The 24,329-nt window shown below is 52.6% G+C and overlaps 1 protein-coding gene across 4 annotated transcripts in view; it reads right to left on the minus strand.

The window, feature by feature from the left end:
• Positions 1-23,672, minus strand: part of AP3B2 (adaptor related protein complex 3 subunit beta 2) — a 66,125-nt gene extending 42,453 nt beyond the window's left edge. Inside the window, exon 1 of one of the 4 annotated variants that reach the window (XM_044980382.1) lies at positions 23,446-23,672. In XM_044980382.1, coding sequence (XP_044836317.1) covers positions 23,446-23,558 — 113 coding nt within the window. In that variant the 5' untranslated portion in view covers positions 23,559-23,672. Of the gene's footprint in view, positions 1-6,531; positions 6,552-6,876; positions 7,096-23,445 lie in introns of those variants that run through there. The other 3 variants (XM_044980383.1, XM_044980384.1, XM_044980385.1) reach the window with 3 other exon arrangements.
• Between the last annotated feature and the right edge of the window lie 657 nt (positions 23,673-24,329).

The following is a 24,329-nucleotide window of genomic DNA, read 5'->3' on the forward strand; positions in this document are numbered from 1 at the left end:
CTGATCCTAGGTGCCAAAGAGCCATTCGCTGGCTGTCAGCTCTCACGGTTTGATTGCGAGTCTCAGGATATTTGGTATTTGAGTCAAAGCCCCAGTGCCTGATTCCTGTGAGTACAGGACAATCTCAGCTTTCGTTCAGGGAAAGGGTTTTGTTCCTAGCGCCCTCCTGGATGTGCAGAAAAGCTGGACGTGACCTGAGCGCAACTGAAATACTCAGAACCCAGAGGGTGAAGACCCCCCCCCTCCAATGCACTGGTTTTAAAATCTCTGGGACCCAAACTGCTGGCTTTTGGACAGCTGAAGTGGGAATACTGCATTCGCCAGCTGGTAGGATGAGCACCCCCCGTCCCCCAGAGCACTCAGGGCTGGGGTGAGTCAGCTCCCCACCCCTAACAAAGTGCATTAGCCAGGCCAATTCACTCCCTTCCCTGATGCTGGCTGCAGCAGGCTGTTCTGCGCACTCTGTGGTTGAAGAGAGAGTGCCCAGCCTGCTGGGTTCTGCTCCAGCCTAGGGGGAGCTGGGGTTCCACTTCCTGTCCTGGGGAAGCCAGGAAATTAACAGACAGTGAGGTCAGGAGATCTTTCGAACCTTAGCCCGGGTGGGGTGAAGGATCAGGCCAGATCCTCCAGGGGGAGTCACTTGTCCAGGGTAAGGAGCTGGGCCAGCCCTGCTCTTGGATCCAGGATCCATGGAAGTCTGCCAGTGCCGACCCCCATTCCGATCGCATGCTGTACCCCGAAAGCATGGCTGGGTTCAGAATCCCTCAGCGCTGCAGCCATAAACTCTGCCCAGGGAAACCTTTCCTGCAGCTGGCACCCCACCCACCTGTGGCATGGGGCCAGGCACAGGCAGCATGTACAGCACACAGCAGCCACTTTCTCTCTCAGCACCAGCTTGTGAGGTCTGGCTGTGAAAAGAGAGGGAGCCAGCTCAGAGCAGTGGGCCACAGGGCCTGGCTCATCCTGGGCAGGGCCATGCCACATACCAATCGCTGGATGTCACAGCCCAGAACATGGCAGCTGCTATACGTGCTGTGGATGCCGAGTTTGTGGTGGGATTATTGGGGGGAGGGAAGGAGAAGGAATGTCTCCCATCCCCCTGCCTCTCCTGTATTCAGGCTCACAGCTGTAAGCAGTTTCCATTACCCCTTTTCCCTCCAGCTCTGGGACTTGATCTGTCCTTCCAGCTGCCCCTGAGCCCTGATGGGGGTTAGTCCTGGGACCTGGTTTAAGGAGGCCAGCCCCCAAAGCTCTCCTCCTCCGTTCTAGAACAGGAACCCCACTGCCAGGGCCACAGCAAGGATGCTGCCCCGGGACAGCGAGGAGGGGAAACAGACACTGAGAGGTGCCCCTCAGAGCCACTTCCCAGCAGCAGGGACTGCTCACAATGGACCTGATTCAAACCAGGGCATGCCACTGCAAGAGAGATGGAATTACACACGCTCCTCTCCTCTGCAGGAGACAGGCACTAATGTACCAGGCCTCACAGGGAGAGACACAAGGAGCTGTGCAAGAGAAGGGGAAGGGCCGAGTTGGTCACAGTCTGAAAGCGGCGCAATTCAATTTGTATTTTTATAATTTCAACGGATAAAATAGATGTTCATTTTTAAGCATATTTTTCATTTTTTATCTATTTAATTGTTCAGGTTTGTGGAAAATTATAGGGGGAGATGGAGGGCAAGACAATTATTTAGTGACAGTAGAGGTCAAGATTCAGAAAGTTCAAGCTTTATAACCGTTAAAACAAATTGTCAGCGTCACATGTCAAAATAGACAAAGCAAATAAGCATTTAAAAAAAAACAAACTCTAGTAAGTTCTCAAGCAGCATTTCTCTTCCTTTGCCCTATACGTGGAACAAATATTTGACAACAGGCTCTTTGATGTAGCAAACAGAGATATAACAAGATGTAATGGCTGGAAGTTGAAACTAGACAAATTCAGATGGGAAATAGAATTATAGAATAATAGGGTTGGAAGAGACCTCAGGAAGTCATCTAGTCCAACCCCCTGCTCAAAGCAGGACCAATTCCCAACTAAATCATCCCAGCCAGGGCTCTGTCAAGTCGGGCCTTAAAAACCTCTAAGGATGGAGATTCCACCACCTCCCTAGGTAGCCCATTTCAGTGCTTCACCACCCTCCTAGTGAAACAGTGTTTCCTAATACCCAACCTAGACCTCCCGCACTGCAACTTGAGACCATTGCTCCTTGTTCTGTCATCTGCTACCACTGAGAACAGCTGAGCTCCATCCTCTTTGGAACCGCCCTCCAGGTAGTTGAAGGCTGCTATCAAATCCCCCCTTGCTCTTCTCTTCTGAAGACTAAATAAGCCCAGTTCCCTCAGCGTCTCCTCATGTCATGTGCCCCAGCCCCCTAATCATTTTCACTGCCCTCCACTGGACTCTCTCCAATTTGTCCACATCCCTTCTGTAGTGGGGGGACCAAAACTGGACATAATACTCCAGGTATGGCCTCACCAGTGCTGAATAGAGAGGAATAATCACTTCTCTCGATCTGCTGGCAATGCTCCTACTAATACAGCCCAATATGCTGTTGGCCTTCTTGGCAGTGAGGGCACACTGCTGACTCATATCCAGCTTCTCATCCACTGTAATCCCCAGGTCCTTTTCTGCAGAACTACTGTTTAGCCAGTCGGTCCCCAGTCTGTAGCAGTGCATGGGATTCTTCCATCCTAAGTGCAGGACTCTGCACTTGTCCTTGTTGAACCTCATCAGACTTCTTTTGGCTCAATCCTCCAATTTGTCTAGGTCACTCTGGACCCTATCCCTACCCTCCAGCGTATCTACCTCTGCCCCCAGCTTAGGGTGTGAATTTTTAACAGTGAGAGGTAATTAACTGTTGGAACAATTTACCAAGGGCCATGGTGGATACTCCATCACTGGTAATTTTTAAATCAAGACTGGATGTCTTTCTAAAAAAGATCTGCTCTAGTTCAAGCACAGCTACAGTACTTGAAGCAGGGAGTAATACAGGGAAGCCTTATGGCCTGTGTTGTATAGGGGGTCAGATAAGATGATCACAATGGTTTCTTCTTAAATGACTGCTTCATGGAGCAGCTGGTACGGGAACCCACAAGGGGAGAGGCGACTCTAGATTTAATCCTGAGTGGAGCGCAGGAGCTGGTCCAAGAGGTAACTATAGCGGGACCGCTTGGAAATAGTGACCATAATACAATAGCATTCAACATCCCTGTGGTGGGAAGAACATCTCAACTGCCCAGCACTGTGGCCTTTAATTTCAAAAGGGGGAACTATACAAAAATGAGGGGGTTAGTTAGACAAAAGTTAAAAGGTACAGTGACTAAAGTGAAATCCCTGCAAGTTGCGTGGGCCCTTTTTAAAGACACCATAATAGAGGCCCAACTTCAATGTATACCCCAAATTAAGAAAAACAGTAAAAGAACTAAAAAAGAGCCACCGTGGCTTAACAACCATGTAAAAGACGCAGTGAGAGATAAAAAGACTTCCTTTAAAAAGTGGAAGTCAAATCCTAGTGAGGCAAATAGAAAGGAGCACAAACACTGCCAACTTAAGTGCAAGAGTGTAATAAGAAAAGCCAAAGAGGAGTTTGAAGAACAGCTAGCCAAAAACTCCAAAGGTAATAACAAAATGTTTTTTAAGTACATCAGAAGCAGGAAGCCTGCTAAACAACCAGTGGGGCCCCTTGACGATGAAAATACAAAAGGAGCGCTTAAAGATGATAAAGTCATTGCGGAGAAACTAAATGGATTCTTTGCTTCAGTCTTCATGGCTGAGGATGTTAGGGAGATTCCCAAACCTGAGCTGGCTTTTGTAGGTGACAAATCTGAGGAACTGTCACAGATTGAAGTATCACTAGAGGAGGTTTTGGAATTAATTGATAAACTCAACATTAACAAGTCACCGGGACCAGATGGCATTCACCCAAGAGTTCTGAAAGAACTCAAATGTGAAGTTGCGGAACTATTAACTAAGGTTTGTAACCTGTCCTTTAAACCTGTCCCTTCTGTAAAGGGAAATTGTGTCTTACTAATCTATTAGAGTTCTTTGAAGGGGTCAACAAACATGTGGACAAGGGGGATCCGGTGGACGTAGTGTACTTAGATTTCCAGAAAGCCTTTGACAAGGTCCCTCACCAAAGGCTCTTACGTAAATTAAGCTGTCATGGGATAAAAGGAAAGGTCCTTTCATGGATTGAGAACTGGTTAAAGGACAGGGAACAAAGGGTAGGAATTAATGGTAAATTCTCAGAATGGAGAGGGGTAACTAGTGGTGTTCCCCAAGGGTCAGTCCTAGGACCAATCCTATTCAATTTATTCATAAATGATCTGGAGAAAGGGGTAAACAGTGAGGTGGCAAAGTTTGCAGATGATACTAAACTACTCAAGATAGTTAAGACCAAAGCAGATTGTGAAGAACTTCAAAAAGATCTCACAAAACTAAGTGATTGGGCAACAAAATGGCAAATGAAATTTAATGTGGATAAATGTAAAGTAATGCACATTGGAAAAAATAACCCCAACTATACATACAACATGAGGGGGCTAATTTAGCTACAACGAGTCAGGAAAAAGATCTTGGAGTTATCGTGGATAGTTCTCTGAAGATGTCCACGCAGTGTGCAGAGGCGGTCAAAAAAGCAAACAGGATGTTAGGAATCATTAAAAAGGGGATAGAGAATAAGACTGAGAATATATTATTGCCCTTATATAAATCCATGGTACGCCCACATCTCGAATACTGTGTACAGATGTGGTCTCCTCACCTCAAAAAAGATATTCTAGCACTAGAAAAGGTTCAGAAAAGAGCAACTAAAATGATTAGGGGTTTAGAGAGGGTCCCATATGAGGAAAGATTAAAGAGGCTAGGACTCTTCAGTTTGGAAAAGAGAAGACTAAGGGGGGACATGATAGAGGTATATAAAATCATGAGTGATGTTGAGAAAGTGGATAAGGAAAAGTTATTTACTTATTCCCATAATACAAGAACTAGGGGTCACCAAATGAAATTAATAGGCAGCAGGTTTAAAACAAATAAAAGGCAGGTCTTCTTCACGCAGCGCACAGTCAACTTGTGGAACTCCTTACCTGAGGAGGTTGTGAAGGCTAGGACTATAACAATGTTTAAAAGGGGACTGGATAAATTCATGGTGGCTAAGTCCATAAATGGCTATTAGCCAGGATGGGTAAGAATGGTGTCCCTAGCCTCTGTTCATCAGAGGATGGAGATGGATGGCAGGAGAGAGATCACTTGATCATTGGCTGTTAGGTTCACTCCCTCAGGGGCACCTGGCATTGGCCACTGTTGGTAGACAGATACTGGGCTAGATGGACCTTTGGTCTGACCCGGTATAGCCTTTCTTATGTTCTTATGTTCTTCTGGCCTTATAATCTGTGAATAGAGCAGCAGTGAGTAGATGCAATCCATGTCTGGGAACAATCAGGGGAGCAGAGGGGCAGAGCCAGGAAAGCAACAGGCCAACAGAGCAGGTTATAGTTTGCAAGTTAATTTGGCTAAAGAATCCAGTTCAGTCGTAACAACCACTTGCTCCAGTCAGGATACAACAGGCTCCCATCGCTCAGAACATACAATCATAGAAATGTGGGGCTGGAAGGGACCTCGAGAGGGCATCAAGTCCAGCCCCTGCTCTGTGGCCGAACCAGGTAAACCTAGATCATCCCTGATAGTTTTTAAGAACAGGTTGGGCAAACACCTTTCAATGACGGGGATTCCACACCTTCCTTGGAAGCCTCTTCTGGTATTTAACGATCCTTAAAGTTAGAAAGCTTTTCCTAATATCTGAGATAAATCTCCTCTGGTGCAGATTATGCCCATTACTTCTCGGCCTACATTCAGTGGACATGGAGAACAATTGATCATCATTCTCCTTATAACAGCCCTTAACATATTGGAAGACTGGTATCAGGTCCCCCTCAGTCTTTTTCTCAAGACTAAACATATCCAGTTTTTTTAACCTTTCCTCATAGGTCAGGTTTTCTAAACTTGTTATCATTTTGATTGCTCTCCTCGGGACTCTCTCCAATTAGTCCAAAACTTTCTTAAAATGTGGGGCCCAGAATTGGACAAAATACTCCAGCTGAGGCCTCACCAGCACTGAGTAGAGCAGGACAATTATCTCCTGTGTCTTACATACAACATTCCTGTAGTACACCACAGAATACAATTACCCTTTTCCACCACTGCATCACATTGTTGACTCATATTCAATTTGTGATCCATTATAACCCCCTGGATCCTTTCCAGCAGTACTGCTGCCTAGTCAGTTATTTCTCATTTTATGGTTGCGCATTTGATTTTTCTTTCCTATGTGTATTACTCTACACTTGTCTTTATTGAATTTCATCTTGTTGATTTCAGACCAATCCTCCAATTTATCAAGGCCATTTTGAATTCTAATCCTGCTCACCAAAGTGCTTGCAACCCCTCCCAGCTTGGTGTCATCTGCAAGTTTCATAAGCATACTCCCCACTTTATTATCCAAGTCATTAATGAAAATATTGACTAGTACATACCTGATACACCCCCCAAGTTTGACAGTGAACCATTGGTAACCAGTCGTTGAATAAGGTCTTTCAACCAGTTCTGAACCCAGCTGATAGTAACTTCACCTAGACCACTTTTCCCTAATTTGTTTATGAGAATGTCATGTGCGACTGTATCAAAGACCCTGCTGATATCAAGATATCGCATCTGCGGCTTCCCCCACCCACTACACCAGTAACCCTGTTAAAGAAGGAAATTAGGTTGTTTTGGCATGATTTATTCTTGACAAATCCACACTGGCTATTCTTTATAACCCTATTATGCTCTAGGCACAGAGCAACAGGTGCTATGGGTCAGGTGCAACAAGGACTCACCTGACATACAGCCACAGATGGCCTCCAATCCTATGAGACTTTCACCATGGCCCTGGTCACACAGCCTAGGGCCCCCTGCTCCAAACACACAGGCTCCTAAGCTCAGATCCTCAAAGGTATTTAGGCTCCAACCTTCTGTTGATTTCAAAGCCCAGTGCCAGAGCTAGAGGAGAATCTTCCTTTGCTATTAGCAGAGTGGGGCTTATGACACATTTGAGCCCTTTACCCTAGTCTGCAGAGATCAGTGAGGCACTCAGATAATTCAGCACAGCAGCCACACCAAGGAAATAGCAACAAGTTGTCTCCCCCACCCCGCTACCCACTTGTCAGAAATAAACACCAGGCTGGTGTTGTAAGTGTGATTAAATTATTCAAATAAAGCATTGCACAAACTCCCAGGGATGTCTGAGCAACTTATTCCTGTATGGACCATGTTTGCTTTGTTTTATAGTGTCTCAGCACAGCCATTCCCTGGGTCTCAATTTGATTGGCATCCCTCATCCCCCAGGAACTTTGCTGAGGGGTCTAGTTTTGAACCCCGAAGTTCAGCACTGAACTCAGGACCCAAGTGCCAAGTTTCACATGGGAATCAATGAGCTGGCTGAATTTCAGTGCCCCCCCCACCTCCTTAGCTCCCAGAGAGCTGGGCCCTGGCCAGGGGAGCAGGCTGGCCAGGAGCCAACCCCACAGAGAGAGGAATGGGGGAAGGGGGAAGCCAGCCCCGCAGCTCTGTTAATGAATTCAGTCTGCAATGAAACCGGAGATCCCAGGAAACCAGAGAGGCTCCTGGTTGTAACCTCTGGCTCTGCACAGGGCCCAGCTGTGGTGGGGGAGGGGCGGCGAGGCCTTGGTTGATCATTTGGTTGTGGGGGGCAGGGGGATGCACAGGGCACTTACTGGAGCTCAGCAGTGTCTTGCTGCCCATGGTGAGGTGCCTGTTCCCCACCTTGGTGTGCTAAGGCATGGGGGGGGGGGGGGAGGGGCGCTGTCCAAGGCTACATGGTGAATGAGGGGCAGAAATGGGTCAGAACTGCCCAGGCCTGTGCCAAGCACAAGGCCAGCCCCCCTCCCCAAACCTGTCCCTTCTCCCTGAGCTCCAGTAGCCAGGGGCCCCCAGTCCCATTTCCCCTCAGCCCCGGCTCTGCATCTGACAGTGGGGCAGACCTCTCACACCCTGCCCCCATCATGCTGCAGAACCTGGCACAGCTGGGCAGGGGGCAGCTTAGCACAAACCACAGGGGCTGAGGGGTCCAGGAAGAGGTGAGCAGGGAGATCTAGCCCCCTTGCAGACTCTGCCCACAGGAGGCTGCAGAGCTGCCCGCCTCAGCCAGGGAACCTAACCCACAGCCACCTGTGAAATATTCATCCCCTGTCAGGAATCCACTGACAACACCATGGCAACCTCAATGCTAGGCTTCTCTTATGCCTATTCCATTCACAGGCCCTGGGCAGCTGGGGTTACACACGGAGGGGAGTGACGGGGGCGGCAAGATGCCTTCCTTCCAGCAGCCTCTGGGGCCAGGAGGAAAGTGAGTCCCTTATGGGCTGAGTTTGCTGGACCTCAGCTGGGCCCCAGCATCTGCAACATGAAATCCCTTCTGAACATCCCCCTACTGCCCACAGCTGGATGCTCCCAGGCCTGTCACCCTACCTCCCCAATATTGGGGGTCTGAGCACAGTGGGCAGGAGCTCTCCATAATGGGCATTAAGGCCTCTGCTGAGACTGTTGCCAATTAGAAACAGAGCCCCCCCCCCCCCAGCTGGGCAGATTCACATCAGCATGGGTTAGCGTACGGGCTGCCCACCCTGCAGCTCCCTGGGCTGTCCCTGACCTGGCGATCAATAGGAACTGACCCAGCACCTGTGTCTCTTTTTCAATTCCACCTGGGGCAAAACTCCCAGTCACAATGTGACCCCCGAGGGCAGGAACTCCCAAATGCGTGGCGGGGCGGAGGGGGACTCCTGGGTCTGAGCTCATCACACAGGGAGCTCCCTGTGAGTCACTGGAAGCTCCATGCACACATCCCCAATCAGGGATTTAGCAGGGACAAAAACCAGCCAGCCCTTAGCTGGGGTAAATCAGTGGAGCTCCACTGGATCCAATAATTAACACCAGCTGAGAATCTGGTCACAGCCTTTGCCAGTGTCCTTTCCATAGACTTCTGTAGCAGGGATAGAATTATATATTCCATTCTATAGGGTGCTTTCAAACAAAATCCTATAGATAGTGTATAACACTCAATTCAATTCTCTGGGGCTTTCCTATTAGGGATCAGCCCCTTTGTTAGCACACCTGAGGCTCCCTAAATGCATAGAAGTGACATGGGGACAAAACAGTCCAAGCCATTTCCAAAAGCAGCCCCAGAGTTTCCAGGGAATAGTACAGCTCCAATTCAAAGGCACATGCCTCCGAGCTGGAGCCCCAGTGTGTACTGAGGTTTGAGCCTCAAGACTTGCAGAGCAGGACCGGGGTGAGTCAGAGCTAAGCATGAGGAGGGTGGGGTGGGGTGGGGCTGGAAGGGGGGGATGAGAAGTCACACCTTCTAGCTAGGATACACCTCCCCCCAAATGGAGTGGGGGCCCATTAACTATAAACACACCACAGATACTAGCTTGTCCAAAACGCAGCACCACAGCATGGACAGGGAAGGCCCATGAAGCAACACAGGAGCCCTTGCCATGGCACTCGGTAGGGGAGGAGCACCCAGCTCCCAGAGGGGCAGGAACAGGGGTATTAAGGATGGGAATGGAACAATTAGATCTGCAGGTGGGGCTGAGACAAGCCCCCAGAGCACAGGGAGACTTAGACCCAAGCATCTCTAGAGCAGGCCAAACCGGAATCCTCCATCCAAACCTCCCGTGCTGTGGGGTCATCTGATGAGACGCCAAACTTTGATTGAAGCTGGGACTATGCCACAGAATGTGAGGCTGAGCTGGGCGCTTTCCTTTCTAATGCCCTATTCCCAGTCACCTGTTCTGTGCTCCAGGACTTGTCCTGTCTCCAAGGGAGCAGATTTGGGGAAAGCTGGAGCTAAATCCCTCCCAACGAACAGCAAAACCACCATTTTGTGCTGCCAAGAGCCCTTATGTGGCTCCTCTGGGGCCAGGAGCTCAATGGCACTGAGCCCCCAGCACAGGGGATTCACAACTCCAGCATGGAGCAAGGCACTATGTATTGAGGTGCTGCTATAGTATCCTCAGTGTCCTCTCCTTCCCCTGCCCCCAGGCCCAGGCCCGGTTGAGCGAAGGACTCACAGGATGAGGGCACCATGGCAGGAACATCAGGCAGACAAGGTGCAGCAGGCTTGGCACTCAACTGGCATGGAGTGGCCCTGCAGGGCTGCCAAAAGGGGGGGGGGAGGGCAAGTGGGCCCTGAGGACGCAAGGTCAGGGCTGGACGAAGAGAGACACAGAAAACAGATTCCACTGGGCCAGCTTCACCCGCACCCTCAAAGAAATGGGCCCTTTGGACAGCTCCATGGACACAGCAGGGTGGCACTCGGCCCTCAAGGCTCAGAGGTGCTTTACTGGCTGTCATTAAAGCTGTACCCTTGTCTGTCACCCCAGCATCCCAAGCTCCCCGCATAGGTAGCCATATGGCCCCCCTGCAGCCCCTTGTGACTTCTCCCCACATCCCCATCACCCAGCAAGTGCCACCTGAAGCATGCTTGGCATTCACTGGAATGCAGGCCCTTGTGTCCCAGAGAGACTCTGTCCCAGACACACACGCAGCAACTCCTATTACAGTCTGGTAGGGCCAAATCCCCCACGCGCCAAGCTGGGGACAGTGGAAGAGTTAGGCAGGGCGGAGGTTTGAAGGGCAGACCAAGGGGCTAGAGCTCTCCTAACATCACTCTGATTGGGTGAGTGATGGGGGCAGAGTTGTGAAGAACCCACTCCCCTTCTCCCTCCCTTTCAGTGCAGATCAGGGATTTGTGGGAGCAGGAAACCCACTCCCAGTTTGACAATGGGGAGCCCAGGGGCAGAGTCTCTCTGGGAAGAGGCTCCTCCCATCTCATCCCACTACTGCCACCATTCAGTTGAGCTCTTAAGAGGACCAGGTTACTAGCATTTTATTCCTAAGGAGAGGATGGTTCTGTCCTCCCATCCCTTCCTTGCCTCCCAAACTCACACGCCAGGCTGGTCAGAAGGGAGTGAAGAGCCCCCCTCCACACCAGTGGCCCTACCGTAGTGGCTGTGTCTGGCTGCCACTGGTGCTGTTCTCTGGGGCAGCCACCTGCTCTGGCGACTTGAGCAGACGGAGCTCATCAGCCTGCATAGCATTGTACCAGACCTGCTGCCCTCCGTCAGGCGTCAGCACCGGGCTCTTGGCCTCTTCACCTGCCATCCCCTGCTGGAACCTCACCAGGTTCACCGCGCTGGCTGGCAGCTGCAGCAGCTTCTGCATCGGATTCATTGCAGCTGCAGAGGGAAGCAGGGGTCGGCGACAGGCAGAGAGAGGTGATGGCTCCTCAGCGACAGGGACGCTGATTCTTCTGCAGTCAGTGTGCCAGCCCTCAAAGGGTTAACCTGGCTCTGCCAAGCTCCCCCTGGCCAGCTCCCCAGTGGGGTTCCAGCACAGCTGGGGGGGCTTCCTGCCCCCTCTCTCACCGGCACCTCTCTGGACCCCCCAGGGTTGTTGTCTCTGATCCTGGATCCCAGATCCTGAGCTGGCGGGTGCGATTCAAGGCACAAGGAGGGAAGGCAGCGAGGAGCTGGGGCTGGCTGCCTGTGAGGGGGGGACCCACATGGCTATGGGGGAGCAGCTGCTGGGCTCCCCGGAGGGCTTGGCTGGCCCTGGCACAGCAGGCTGGGGAGGCTCCTCCTGCCCACACTGCGCTGCCCCAACTGCCCCAGCCAGACACTCAGCACAGCCCAGCCACGTTTGCAGGTCGGCTGGCTCAGCTCTATGACTCAGCTCCCCTCCACTCCAAGCTCCCCTCCGCCTGACAGCCCCCGCCCTCCTGTCCCTGGGCTGAAATCTGATGCTGCAGCAGCTGGCAGGCAGCTGAAGAGGAGCCCTTGCTCCTTGCCTGGGTTGCTGCGCCTCCTGCTGGCCACACACAAACTACCACTCAGAGTGAGCCAGCCCCACCACCCGCTCTGCCCCTGGGGAGCCCCTCCCATCCCCTGCCCCACGGGGACATAGGGCAGACCCCAGCTAAGTCCATGCTGGCTGCCAGTGCTCAGCACCTCCAAGCATCAGGCCCAGAGTGTAACCAGACCTGCCATCCGTGGGCACCTGCAGGCTACGAGCTCGCATCCACAGGGCACAGGCAGGACAGGGCTGCCAAGCATTCAGCTAGGTGCAGGGAGGGACTCACAGAGAGGGGTATCGAGGCAATCTAGAGTCATGCTACCAAGGGATTCAAGTGCTCTCTTAGGGGCCCAGGGGAGACTTTCATGGGGGCAGATCACCCCACATCTGCCACTGCAGGGTTCCTACACCTTTCCCTAAGGCCTCTGGTGCTGGCCACTGGCAGAGATGAGACATTGGACTAGACAGACCTTGGCTCTGCTCCAGCCTAGCGATGCCACTGTGCCTACGCTACGGATGGAGGCAGCCCCCAGAGGATTTAACAGGGACGCCCACTCCCGCCAGAAGATCTCATTCCAGGGGTCCAGAGAGTCGTTCCAGCCCCTGGTCATCTCTTCTGTAGGACAAGGCGGCCTGAACCACCCACTGGCCTTTAACCCTTCAGTGTCAGGGACACTGTGCTTGGCTAAGGACCCAGACACGACCTCACCAGAGCTGGGGGGAGCCTGTGGAGTGGGCCACAGCAACATCCCCTGCACAGAGAACTGAATTTCAGGCACTAAGCCCAGAGAGTTGCCCCCACAGGAGTTTCCTCAGAGCAGGAACCCCTTGCTGCAGGCTCAGAGCCGTCCGAGACCAGGCAGGGAATTCACTGTTCTCATTTTCCATTCAGTTCAGCAGGGGCAGGCTGGGATCATGGGGAGTGATTCCCACTCCCCACGCTGTGCATGAGGGCCCAGATGGAAGGGCCACGAGGCAGGTGGGTGCAGCACTGGGACAGGAGGAAGCCATAGAGCCAGTCTGGGAGGAGGGAGCGGGGCAGAGAAGGAGCCAGCTGCAGTGAGGTTCCCAGGTGCTGGCTAGAGGGAAAGGCAGCCCAGGAAGCTGGTAGGTGAGAGAGGGCTGGGCGAAGGAGTGAGAGAGGACAGTCCCAGGCTCCTGGGGCCTCTAGCAGGCGTAACCCCCTCCAGGACACCTCTGAGCGAGGACCAGTCACGGACCCGTGGCCCTGACCCGTGCAGTGCTCTCCTGGTGCAGCACTGCCAGCACCACACAGGAAAAGAGCCGTTCACACAGGCATCACGGCAGCCAGCACTGCAGATGAGTCACCAGGGCTGGGGTCTGCGACAGCCAGCGCATCATGCTGCATCACACTGGACTGCAGCACAGACACGGGGAGCTGAGCTGACATATGGGCGTTCGATGCCCCCGGACCCAGACAGCCTAGACACATCACCCGCCTGGGGAAGATGTCACAGCCTCTGGAGCCGGCTGTGCCCCAGACACCAGACGAGGGGAGGGACAGAGGTGCAAGAGCCCCACTTAGACACCAGTTGGGTTGGTTCTGTCGGGGGGGGAACAGCACCATCTAGTGGCCACTGTGCATGTTCGCCTACCCCCTTGTTTGTGTCTGTAGCTCTGTTTGCATTCCAGTAGCACCTGCAGTGCCCCATTGTGCTGGGCTTGATACAGACACATGTTTTAAGAGGCAGTGGCTGCCCCTATATTTACAATATAAATATGACACAGAAAGCATCACTAGCCCTGTTTTATGGATGGGGGGCTGAGGGATTTGCCCCAGTCACACAGGGAGTCTATGGCAGAGTCAGGCCCAGAACCTAGCTCCCGAATCCCAGCACAGCATCTCAACCAGAAGCCCATCCTCCCTCTGTCATGCAATTCCTGTGCCTCCCTGCCCCCAGTCCAGAATTTTGCACTAAGGTGCTAAATTCCAAACGTGGATGGGTGTTCAGACTGGACTGTGATCTCACACCAGGTTTACCCTGTGGAAACATCACTGGCTCCTGGCTTACCCCAGGGCACATGACAGGAGGAGCAGACCCAAAGTGTTTCGCTGAAGCCAGAGCCCCACAGACGGTCGAGCTCCTTCCCAGGCCTCCATGTCCACGCTGTACACAGCACCACAGCACCTGAGCCAGGGCCAGGCCAACTCATCTAGACTCCTTCTTAGCCCACCGGGCCATTGAGTGCGGGATCTGAGCTGTCCTGACACCGGGATAGATGGTGCTCCCAGTACCTCTGGGCTGGTATCAGAATGTTCCCAGTGAAATCCAACCTGTCTTCAGGTTCACGTTACTCACAGAGAGCAGGGAAGGAAAAGTTCAGAGATGACGTCAGATGGGGAAACTGAGGAAAGAGGAGCCAAATTCAGTGACAGGTGTCAGCTTGACAGTGCTGGAGAAGGAAATCCTCAGGGCAGGTACTGCCCCTGCCCCCGTCCCCTGTTCTGTAGGGAGCCCGCTACTAGGGGCGAGATGGGCACTCAGTCTCCATGGCCAGGCCAGTCCTTGGTCCCCATCAGGGCTGTCAGCAAGCAGCCCCTCGACGCAGGTGCCAATCATGGGGGTGGTTGGTGTGGGGGATACCCACTCACCTGATAGTTCCTGGGCCCAACCCTGTGAGTGGAATCCCCACTAGAGTCAGTGTGGGGGTGGCGCTGGGAGCATTTACAAGCTCACCCTGAGCCCTTGGCTAGTTTGGCTCCTGTCTCTGAGCACTGAGGATTCCCGCAGATCCACGAAGCCCAGGCCCTGTAGGACAGGCCGCTTGATAGAGTAGCTGGATAGTGGGGAGCTGCATAGATCCCCAGCACTGCTCTGCACAAGGGTTAATCCTGGGCCTGCACTAAGTGGCTGCAGTCATCCTGCTGTAAGGCTAGTGAGCAGATGACACTTTAGCCCCCCCACCCCACCCCTCTGGAGCGTTACTGGGATCTTTGCTATTCTCCCCCCTAAAAGGGTGTATGTGGGGGGGGGTCTCTCTGCCATTCCACCCACCTCACAGCTTCCAGGGGGCCCCCTGCCTCATGAATAGCTCCCATCCCTGCCAATAGAGCCCCTGGTGCAGCAGCAGTGTGAAAGTGACAGGATTCTTGTGTGGAGCTGTTTGGGAACAGGGGCAGGACTGGAGTAGCAGGGGGCAGTGGGTCGGGATTGAGGGGCACTGGCAGAGCTGACCGGGAGCTGGTCCAGCTCCTGCCTCCACCTTGCCTGGCTCTCTCCACACTCCCAGCCCCTACATTTATCCTGACGTTTATCCCAGAGCCCTGGGCAGGGCGAGCTCCCATTTGGGAGAAGGGCCTGGAACATGCAGAGTCTCCATTCCCTGCTTTCCCAGCGATACTGGGGATCCCGTGTCCTCCTGGGGCTGGTGCACCTGTTAGAAGACATGCAGGATTTGGGAACGAGACTCAGTGGGAGCGGGAGGCTGTGACTGTTTTGGGGAGAGACCCATGTTCCCAGCTGAGCCTCAGCTCAGCTGTGATGGTGGATGGCCAAGGTGTGGGCCTGGGGCCTAAACCACCCATGAGACAGAGGCCCACCAACCATCTCTCCAGGCCTGGCAGTAATGCTGGGCTGGGTTGCCTTGCCACAGTCCCAGTGCAGGGGGCGCTGGAGAACACTTGGCTCTAGCTCTGACAGGCAGCAGGGATGAGTGAGGGGGGAGGGGGCATCATACCCCTGATAGGAGTCTTGGGCTCAGACAGGCATGGGGCAGAGCACAGTCCCCACCGTACCTTCCCTCCGCTGTGGGCAGCCTGGCAACGTGGCTCATTTACAGCCCCAGCAGCTCTGCACAGACCCTGGGGGCGTCAGCCTGGAGGGGCTGTCCCGGGCCCCTCATGCTGCGGTTGCTTCATTATTCCCACCCCCTGCAATGCTTGCAGGCCAGTGGCCACAGCAAGAAGACCCAGTCATTGGTTTTGGGTTCACAGGCCTCTCCCGGCTGGACTGTCACCAGGAGTGTCTGACTCCCACAGAGCCATTCAAAATAGTCTGCCCAAGCAAGCATGCCCAGCAGGCGTGGTAGTCAGTGAGAGGGTGGGGGCACAAAGCCCACCACAGGGAGCCCAGCAAGACAGGTCCAGAGCAGCTCCCTGGGGGACCTGTGTGAAACAGGCCTGGGGACCACAAAAGGCACCAATCTACACCCTGCTTGGCAGCCTCCGGGGCTCAGATTTCCCCTCTCCTCGCTCAGATCGAGGCCTATCGGTGAGTGCGGTGGGCAGGAGCTTGACAGTGACTGCCCGGCTGCGCAGGCTTGGAGGATCCATCATTTCAGCCTCCCCAGTGCCACTTCCTCTAGCCCATTCCACCTGCGTTGAGACTCTCTGGGAGCCCACATGCCACCCCCAGCCTCACTGGGGCACCTGGCAGCCTTCGATTGCACTCTACAATGACCAGACAAGCTCTAGCCTTGTGGTGGGGTTTGGACCCCTGCAGGCATCTGATTTGCAGAGACTCCCATGGGAACCGGCAAAGGCCTTCTGAAGCCCCAAAACCTTGTACAGAGCCATGGACATTGGTCTGGTCCCTGCCTGCAAGCCTGGAAAGCTGGCAGAGGAGAAGCCTGGGCAGAACTCTGCTGCTCCACGGTACGTGGGGGAAAGAGCAGTCCCCAGCCTGCTCAGAGGATGGCAACTGACTCCTTGAAGTGCACCGGGGCTGAGTGAGGCTGGGACCCAGCAGCCTGTCCCAGCTGTAGCTACCAGATGCACTTCAAGGACAGCCCTACGTACAGTGCATAGGAGTGGTCTAGCTGGAAGAGAAAGGCATGGATGCTTTCCCATACCGGACACAAATATGACCCAGCTGCGTGATTCAAATGGCAGAGCGATGCAGCCCTAGCCCTGAGTCCTCCCCACACCCACATTATCCAGCAGAACAGCCAGCCAACATGTAAAACCCAAACCCAGCAGAGCCTTGCACATGCGGGAGGCAAAGGCAGCAGGAAGCTCTGGTGGGAGCATGGTAACTAGCAGGCAGCCAGGATCCTGCTCCTCCAACTCTCTCTATCCCCTTTCATTCCAAGAGATTCCAATAAGCTGCTTTACACAGAGATCATTTCACCCACCACTGAAATGCAGCCATCTCTGGGATAGAATGCAGCTGCTGTTATAGAGCACACAGCTACGCTGCACAACAGTTTAGGACAGGAAGTGAAGAAGACCACTATGTACAGCTGGGACTGTAGGGGGAGTTAGCAGCTGGAGGACATAGTGAAGAGTGGCATAGCAGCATGAGGGGTAGGATCTCAGTTTTACATCTCACCCAAGAGACGGCACATCCAGCAGCACGGTGCCTTCCAGCTATTAACATCAGCGCTCTGGTGCTGGGGAAACAGCACCTTCTGCTGAATCATCAGCACCAGATCTGTCCCAAATGGCACTCACAGAGTGCTGCTGTCCAGCCATTTCACACCAGCTGGCTGCAGACAGACAGCTGCTGACAGATAGCAGGTGAGTGGTGGGTCAGCAACATCCCCGCAGGGGATTAAACACCTCAGAGAGGAAGGGATTGGGCAGATGGGGCAGTCCCACCCCAGCACCAGGCCACAGCGGGATCAGGAGCTCAGCTTCCATCTGAGCAGGCATCTGTCAGAAAGTCAAATCTGTGCCTACACCACCCAGGCTATGGTAAGGAGTGAGCTGTCCAATGTACTGGAGCCATTCCCTCCAGCAGGGCTGGGGAGGACTGATGGATCCATGCCCAGGGATGGGAGTGAGTCGATCCTAGTAGAGTGCTCTTTCCACTGCAGAGAGCAGGGCAATCAGAGGGAGGTGCACAAGTTCATTCAGGCCAGGTGCCAGCCTGTAAGAATCCCCAGCAATGCTAAGGAACCTGTCCTCTGCTCTCCACACAAGTCTCCCATAGAGAACAGAGTCAAGTTCCAGGTCTCAATCCTGATCTTCAGACCGCTCAATGGCCTAGAACCAGCATGTCTAGAAGACCCTCTAATGCTCCAGGACTGTGGATTGTGATCAACATCTCTGGCACCATGGAGCTCGCTCCAATAACTCTGTGCAGGAGACAGAACTTCCCAGGGGGCCAGTCCCAGATCGCAGACCGACCTCCCCCAGGAACCAAGGGCCATCCCAAACCTCCCACCCGCACTCCAAGTGCAAAGCACAGTTCTGCCTTCTCTAACTCAACACTGAGCAGCATGGACATAAAACCAAAACCCTACCAAAACAAACCACTCCGCTGCACATACAGCCCTCTCCCTGGGGAGAGGATGAGAAAGTACAAACCACTCATGACAGATGTCTGTCCAGCTACTTAATGCTCAACTGGAAGGTGCTCAGATACCATGGTGACAAGACAGTGTAAGAACCCACCTGGATTGCAAGCAGGGGAGTTGCAAAGAAAAATGGGGTTTCCCCATGGGACGGAGAGAATCCCACGTCCTGAATCTCATGTGGAAACTTGAGACCTAGTTCTCTGATGGGGATTCCCATCTACGCTCTGCCCCTAATCAATGGTGCCTCGCTTATAAACGGCAACATACGCCCAGCCCATGGTGAGCTGCCTGCCTGATGAGAAGGTTTGTCAGAAGCTAATGCTGAGCCAATGCTGATGGTACCTGAGCCAATGCTGATGGTACCACAGAGCGTTAGAAGCAGCCAGACCAGCTGAGCTAAGTCAAGGTGAGCAGAGGGAGCAGCCTCCCCCTTGAGGATTTGGGACATGTAACTAATGGAGATTGTTGGCCTCCAAAAGGGCAGAGATGGACCCTTGGGTGCATCCCATTACTTATTCTAGGGAGCAAGATGAGCAGCAGAAGCACTGCTCTCCCTCCAGTGAGAAAATGAACAGCTGGTTGCGGGACAGCCACCTTCTCAGTTACAAGGAGCACTGTCCGCATCAAATCAGATACGTTCCCAGACAAAAGGCCTCTCCCAGTTAACTCTGTACTGGGGCAGCCACCCCCTGCCCTGAGACAAACATCACCCTTTGGCATTAGCAGTGAGCCACATTCACCCATTCCCCTTCCATACTAGGGTATGCACCACACACTCACTGCACAGGCTGCCTGGCATTCTACACAGACCACCTCCCATTGACACGTCTTCTTCCAGTGCCCAGGCAGCCTCTTGCCTCCTGCCCTGCATACAGGCAGACTCCTCTAGGCCTCCCTGCCTCCAGCCAGAGGCAGATTGAGGATGGCTCTGTGCATCTGAGTTCCATGCTCTCACTCCAAAGCCCGGGACTTATATTTAATTCCACAACAAGAGTGTCCAGTTGTGTCGATCCTGGCTCCTCTTTCTAACCTGGACATCTCACAGCTCCACCCATAACTGCAGTGAGTTCTATTGGAGCTCACCATACTAAACCTAGAAGAATATACCCCGAAATCCTATCACTCACCACTGAAATGCAGCCACCCCTGGAGCAGGACACAGGAGCTGAACATCCCAGGAAAGTTCAGTCCAGAAAGCAAAGAGCACCATCCTGTCCAAGTGATGCTGCCGAGGGAACTGAGGGAGGCAGAATGTAATCCCCTCCACTGGAATCTGACAGAACCCAGGGATCAACACTCCCGTCCTAGAACCCACAATTTAAAAACCACAGGTGCTCCCAGCCTGTGTTTTACAGCTAATCCCAAAAGGGGCACCTCCAGCACCCCTGCCACTTGACTGCAGCACTGACTCACAAGGAAGATCGCTGCCTCCTGAGTCACCAGCAAGACTGTAACTGGCACCCAGATTGTCCCCTCGCAAGTTTCCTGTCCTGGCACAGCCCTAGTCATCTTCCAAGATCTGACACAAGACAATCAGGGATGGTAAAACTCCAGCTTCACCTTTGTGTTGTGAGAAGTGTGATGGCTCAGCACTTCATTTTCATTCACACACACACACACACACGCTTTTAAGGGCTAGTCTGTCACTCTGGGCTACCAGTACACAAGGAAATAAAATCAAGATCTATGTTAAAACAGCACTGGAAAAGATCAGAGCTAGCAGTGGGCTAGTGCTGGTGAGTTGGTGAGTTCGGCTGAGAATCCATGGCTCTCATTCCTGGTGGGTTTTTAAGGTGAGCTGCTGTATCTTCAAGTTTGGATAGGGTGAAATCCAGCCCCATGCAGAGGCGCCCAGTAGAGCCCGGGATTCTATTCCTCTGCACAGGGGAGAAATCCATCTTTGAATCCAACCCACGGTGCCGTTAGTTGGCTTAGTAACCAGCTGCTACCAACATTTCACTCCATTTAAAAACAAATAAATAAATAAATAAAATAAATAAATAATCTACCCTTTAGATCAGCCTGGCACCATTTTAACCATTGGCCTGAGGTAACATTTTGAGATGAAGGGAAAAATCTCCTTAGTTTTTCCATTCTCCCAAATCATGGTGAAGAACAGAGAGGAAGGATGGCCCAGTAGTTAGGGTGTCAGCCTAGAACCTACACACAATTCCCGGCTCCACACAGGCTTCTTGTGTGACCAAGACAAGTCCCAGATCCCCGATCCCCAAAGGGATTTAGGAGCCTCACTCCCATTGAAGTTCATCTGGGCCTTAGTCTCTCTGGGCCGCAGGATAACAGCTCTTCCCTCCCTCACAGAGACGTGGTGAGACTAACTACATCCAGGCCTGTGAGGTTCTCTGATCCTAAGGAATGGGGATCATACAAGTACCCAAGAGAGTGCTGATTTAGTGCCTGGGCTAGTGAACACTTGCAGTGTTTTCCAAGGCTGCCCTACATTATTAATGGCAAAGGATTTTTCACATCTCGTTTGTCTCCCCTCACTTCTTCCATGTGTTAAGTCTGGGGTTTCACTGAGAGGCCTCAATCCTACTGTAGCGCATAGGAATAAGGCAGTATCCTTTAAATAGCTTGTGAGCCCTCTAGTAGCCTGCGCCATGTTCTAGGTTTTAGAAGCCACCAGGTGGCCGTTAGAGCAGCAGGGTGTGTGTAGCTAGGCCGGGCGTGTCTGTGTAGACTTAGTAACATGGTTGGTTGAGACCCAGCTGTGACTCGGTGGTTCCTACAACAACATGCGCAATCAGATCTGCCTGGGCAGACCCTGGTGCCCGTTCAGAGCCCAGTAGCCATGCAGGAATCTGCATGGATGGATCCAACAGCAGAATTGCAGCCTGAGCTAATTTCACTTCCTGGTTCTAATGCCTCGCTGCGGGCTGTGCTGTTTGAGTTCCCAACACTGCCCAGGAAGGTTTGAGTAATAAACAAGCAAACAGCTGTTTAGAAAGTCTCTGACCATGCTGCTCTATTCACTGGTGTTGGGATTTGTAAACCCCTTTAACTAAAGGGATCCTTTGGCTGCTGGGGCCCCAGACATCCACTCACCCATTTCAAGAGAAAGTACTGCATGACACGCTGTATGGGCCCTATTGCTCTCTCTCTCACTCACACCAATTTGAGATCAGTGTAAATGTGCCCCTGACTTTAATAGAGCTTCTCCCAATTTACACCAACATATAAGGGAGAAGGGTAGGGGCCCAAACATCCATGGTTACATTTCCTGCGGTTTGCTAGTCACAGCAGGACCCGTCTTCGCTCTAACAGTGTTACCTTAGAGGCCTCTGCAGCTTTCTGCAATCTGCATCTGGGTCATATTGTGGCTTTACAGCCCAGTGTACAGTGGGAATCCTAGTAGGAATTCTGGCTGATTCAGCCCTTGATGCAGTACGTAAGAATACCTCTCCTTTGGCAGGCCAGATTTCTATCACGATCCTTCTTTGTCCCACTGGCACCTTCCCCTCTTCCCCAGGTAGACAGCCAGATTCCAATCTTAGCCACAGCAGCAGAAATCCAATCCCTCCAGCAAAACCAGTGGAGTTAATCCAGATTTACAGTGAGATGAGGCTCAGGCCTCTAGTCTTTTCTCATGGGGTCATTTCAAAGGGTTTCACTGGATCCCTATACAGATCCAGTACACAGGAAATGGCCCCCGGAGCGACTAACAGTATAACATACTCAATAACAACCCTATCTATAGGAATTCTAGATTTGAGATGATGCCTCTGATATGGGCAGCAATCTACAAACAGCCTTTACTTGCCAATATTGCTTTCCTAGGAATGTGCCATTGCAAAGCACTATGATAAAGGCCTGTATGTGCTGCAATGACTAGACACAGGAGGGGGAGATAAGGGCATCCTGACACCTGAAGGTTTGAATTTCATTCCTTGTTCAGAGTAGCATTTCCAGTTTGCTTCTTAGCACAGATTGTTCTTACCTTCTAACCCTAGCTACAGGCAGCCCCATGAGCCCACATTCATGTGAATGAATAGATTGCACAGGAACGTCTAACTTAGTTGGGGTGAAATCCTGGCCCCACTGCAGTCAATGACAATTTTGCCTTTCACTTCTGTGTGGCCCAGATTTCCCCCTAGAAGTTCAAAGTCATGTCACATAAAGTAGATTTGCAATAAAGCCTTGCAATTTCTCTCCTTCTCATGAGATATTGGTGGTCTCATGTTATGGCAGCACACAAGCAGGCATACCATATGCACGGTTCTTTAGATTTCAGAGAAAACCTCAGCTTGCGGACAGAATTCATTTCTAAAGGTGACTGTCTTCCCACCAACGCCCAGCAGTGTATTTTCTCATCTCATCATGCTCCCAACAGCATACAGGGGGCCCTGACTGTGTCCTTGCATGACACTGCAAAGTGCACTTTGGGTTGGTGAAAGGCCATGAAATATGCTTATGGCTTAACACAGTTTCAGATGAGGGGCTGGATGGGTTCTCCTTTAATTTGAGACTTGGCCAGTAAATTCAGCTCCCTGGGCCTTAAATATGCCACTTGAAACCAGGGCAGCAAAGATGGGTTGTTTGGCCATTGTAAGAAAAATACTGCAATCTGTATGGAGGGCTATAGGAATCCAGCTTCCACCTGCATGTGGATGTCACATACAGTGCAAAGATTTGCTGCTGCTGCTGCTGCTAGTCTGCAGGGCTAGATCTATAGATTCACTGTGCGTCTATAGTGGACAGGATACAGGGGAAATCTGAGCCAGGAACCTGAGTGTCTCCTTGCCCCCAGCATCCCCCCCAGGAGCCCTTCTGCTGTAGGTTTAGCCACAAAGCGCCTCAGACAAACATCATCTGGTAGCTGAGAACAAACACGCCCCAGGTGCGATCACATGCTTAGCAGAAGGTGGCTGGGAATCTTTTACAATTTATTTTAATTCTCACCCTGCTCTTGGGCTTCAGCCAAAGCCTCCCTGAAATCAGCCACCCCATCCCAGGGACTAGAGACAATCCAGGCGTCCCCTTTATACCCCAGACCCCTCCGAGGGGGAGCTACAGGCATCAGCCACTGCAATGGCCGCCCCCACAGGCCCCTCCTGGCTGGTGCTTTTCTCAGCGTAAATAAATGCTGCCCCAAATGGGGGGGGGGGAACAAGGGACAATGCATCCATGATCCAATAGCCCATGCCCTGGGAATCAGGGCAGCGGATGGCCCGAGCTGGCCCTTCCGGGCCCCCCGCAGCCTGGGCACCGGCACCCCCCCGACCCTGCCCAGTCTAGCCGCCCCCCCCCATTACCGTTTGTAATCCGAGGAGAAGATGCCGCCGCTGGCCGGATCGTGGCCATACTCCGGCTCCCCCAGGCTGGAGGAGCCCCCTTTCTCCTCGCTGTAGGCTGGGCTGGTCGACATGGCTGGGAGCAGGGGGTTCGACTAGGGGAAGGCGATGCTGAGCCTCTTAAAGCCACAGGCGCCTGCAAATCAGGGATGCGCTGGGGGGGTTGCAGCAGGGATGGATGCTGCAGCTGATGTCAGCATCATGTGGCCGCAGCCTGCGCAGGCTGGGAAACCCCAACCCCCACCCGGCAGGGAGAGGCAGGATGGGAGGGGGAGCCTCCTCTTAAAGAGGCAGGAGGCAGCTGGTGCTGGGCTGCTGTCCAGCACAAGATGGGGGATGCAGGGGCAGGGCGGATGGGGCAGAGGGACTCAGGGCAGGGGGCTGTAGAAAGGCTCCAGGGGGAGCTGCAAGATCAGAGCCATCCTAACCCCCTGGAGGGACCCAGTGTCTTCTCCTGTGGGGTAACCCCTTTGGAAGGGGGCAGATCAGAGGATCAGGCTAGGCCAGGGGTAGGCAACCTACGGCATGGGTGCCAAAGGCGGCACAGGAGCTGATTTTCAGTGGCACTCACACTGCCTGGATCCTGACCACTGGTCCAGGGGGCTCTGCATTTTAATTTAATTTTAAATGAAGCTTCTTAAACATTTTAAAAGCCTTATTTACTTTACATACACCAATAGTTTAGTTATATAATATAGACTTATAGAAAAAGACCTTCTAAAAATGTTAAAATGTATTACTGGCACGCGAAACCCTTCAATTAGAGTGAATAAATGAAGACTCGGCACAGCACTTCTGAAAGGTTGCTGACCCCTGGGCTAGGCCCTTCTCCGACACATGGGCTG

The sequence above is a fragment of the Mauremys mutica genome, chromosome 11, assembly GCF_020497125.1.
Source record: "Mauremys mutica isolate MM-2020 ecotype Southern chromosome 11, ASM2049712v1, whole genome shotgun sequence".
Classification (NCBI taxonomy): domain Eukaryota; kingdom Metazoa; phylum Chordata; order Testudines; family Geoemydidae; genus Mauremys; species Mauremys mutica.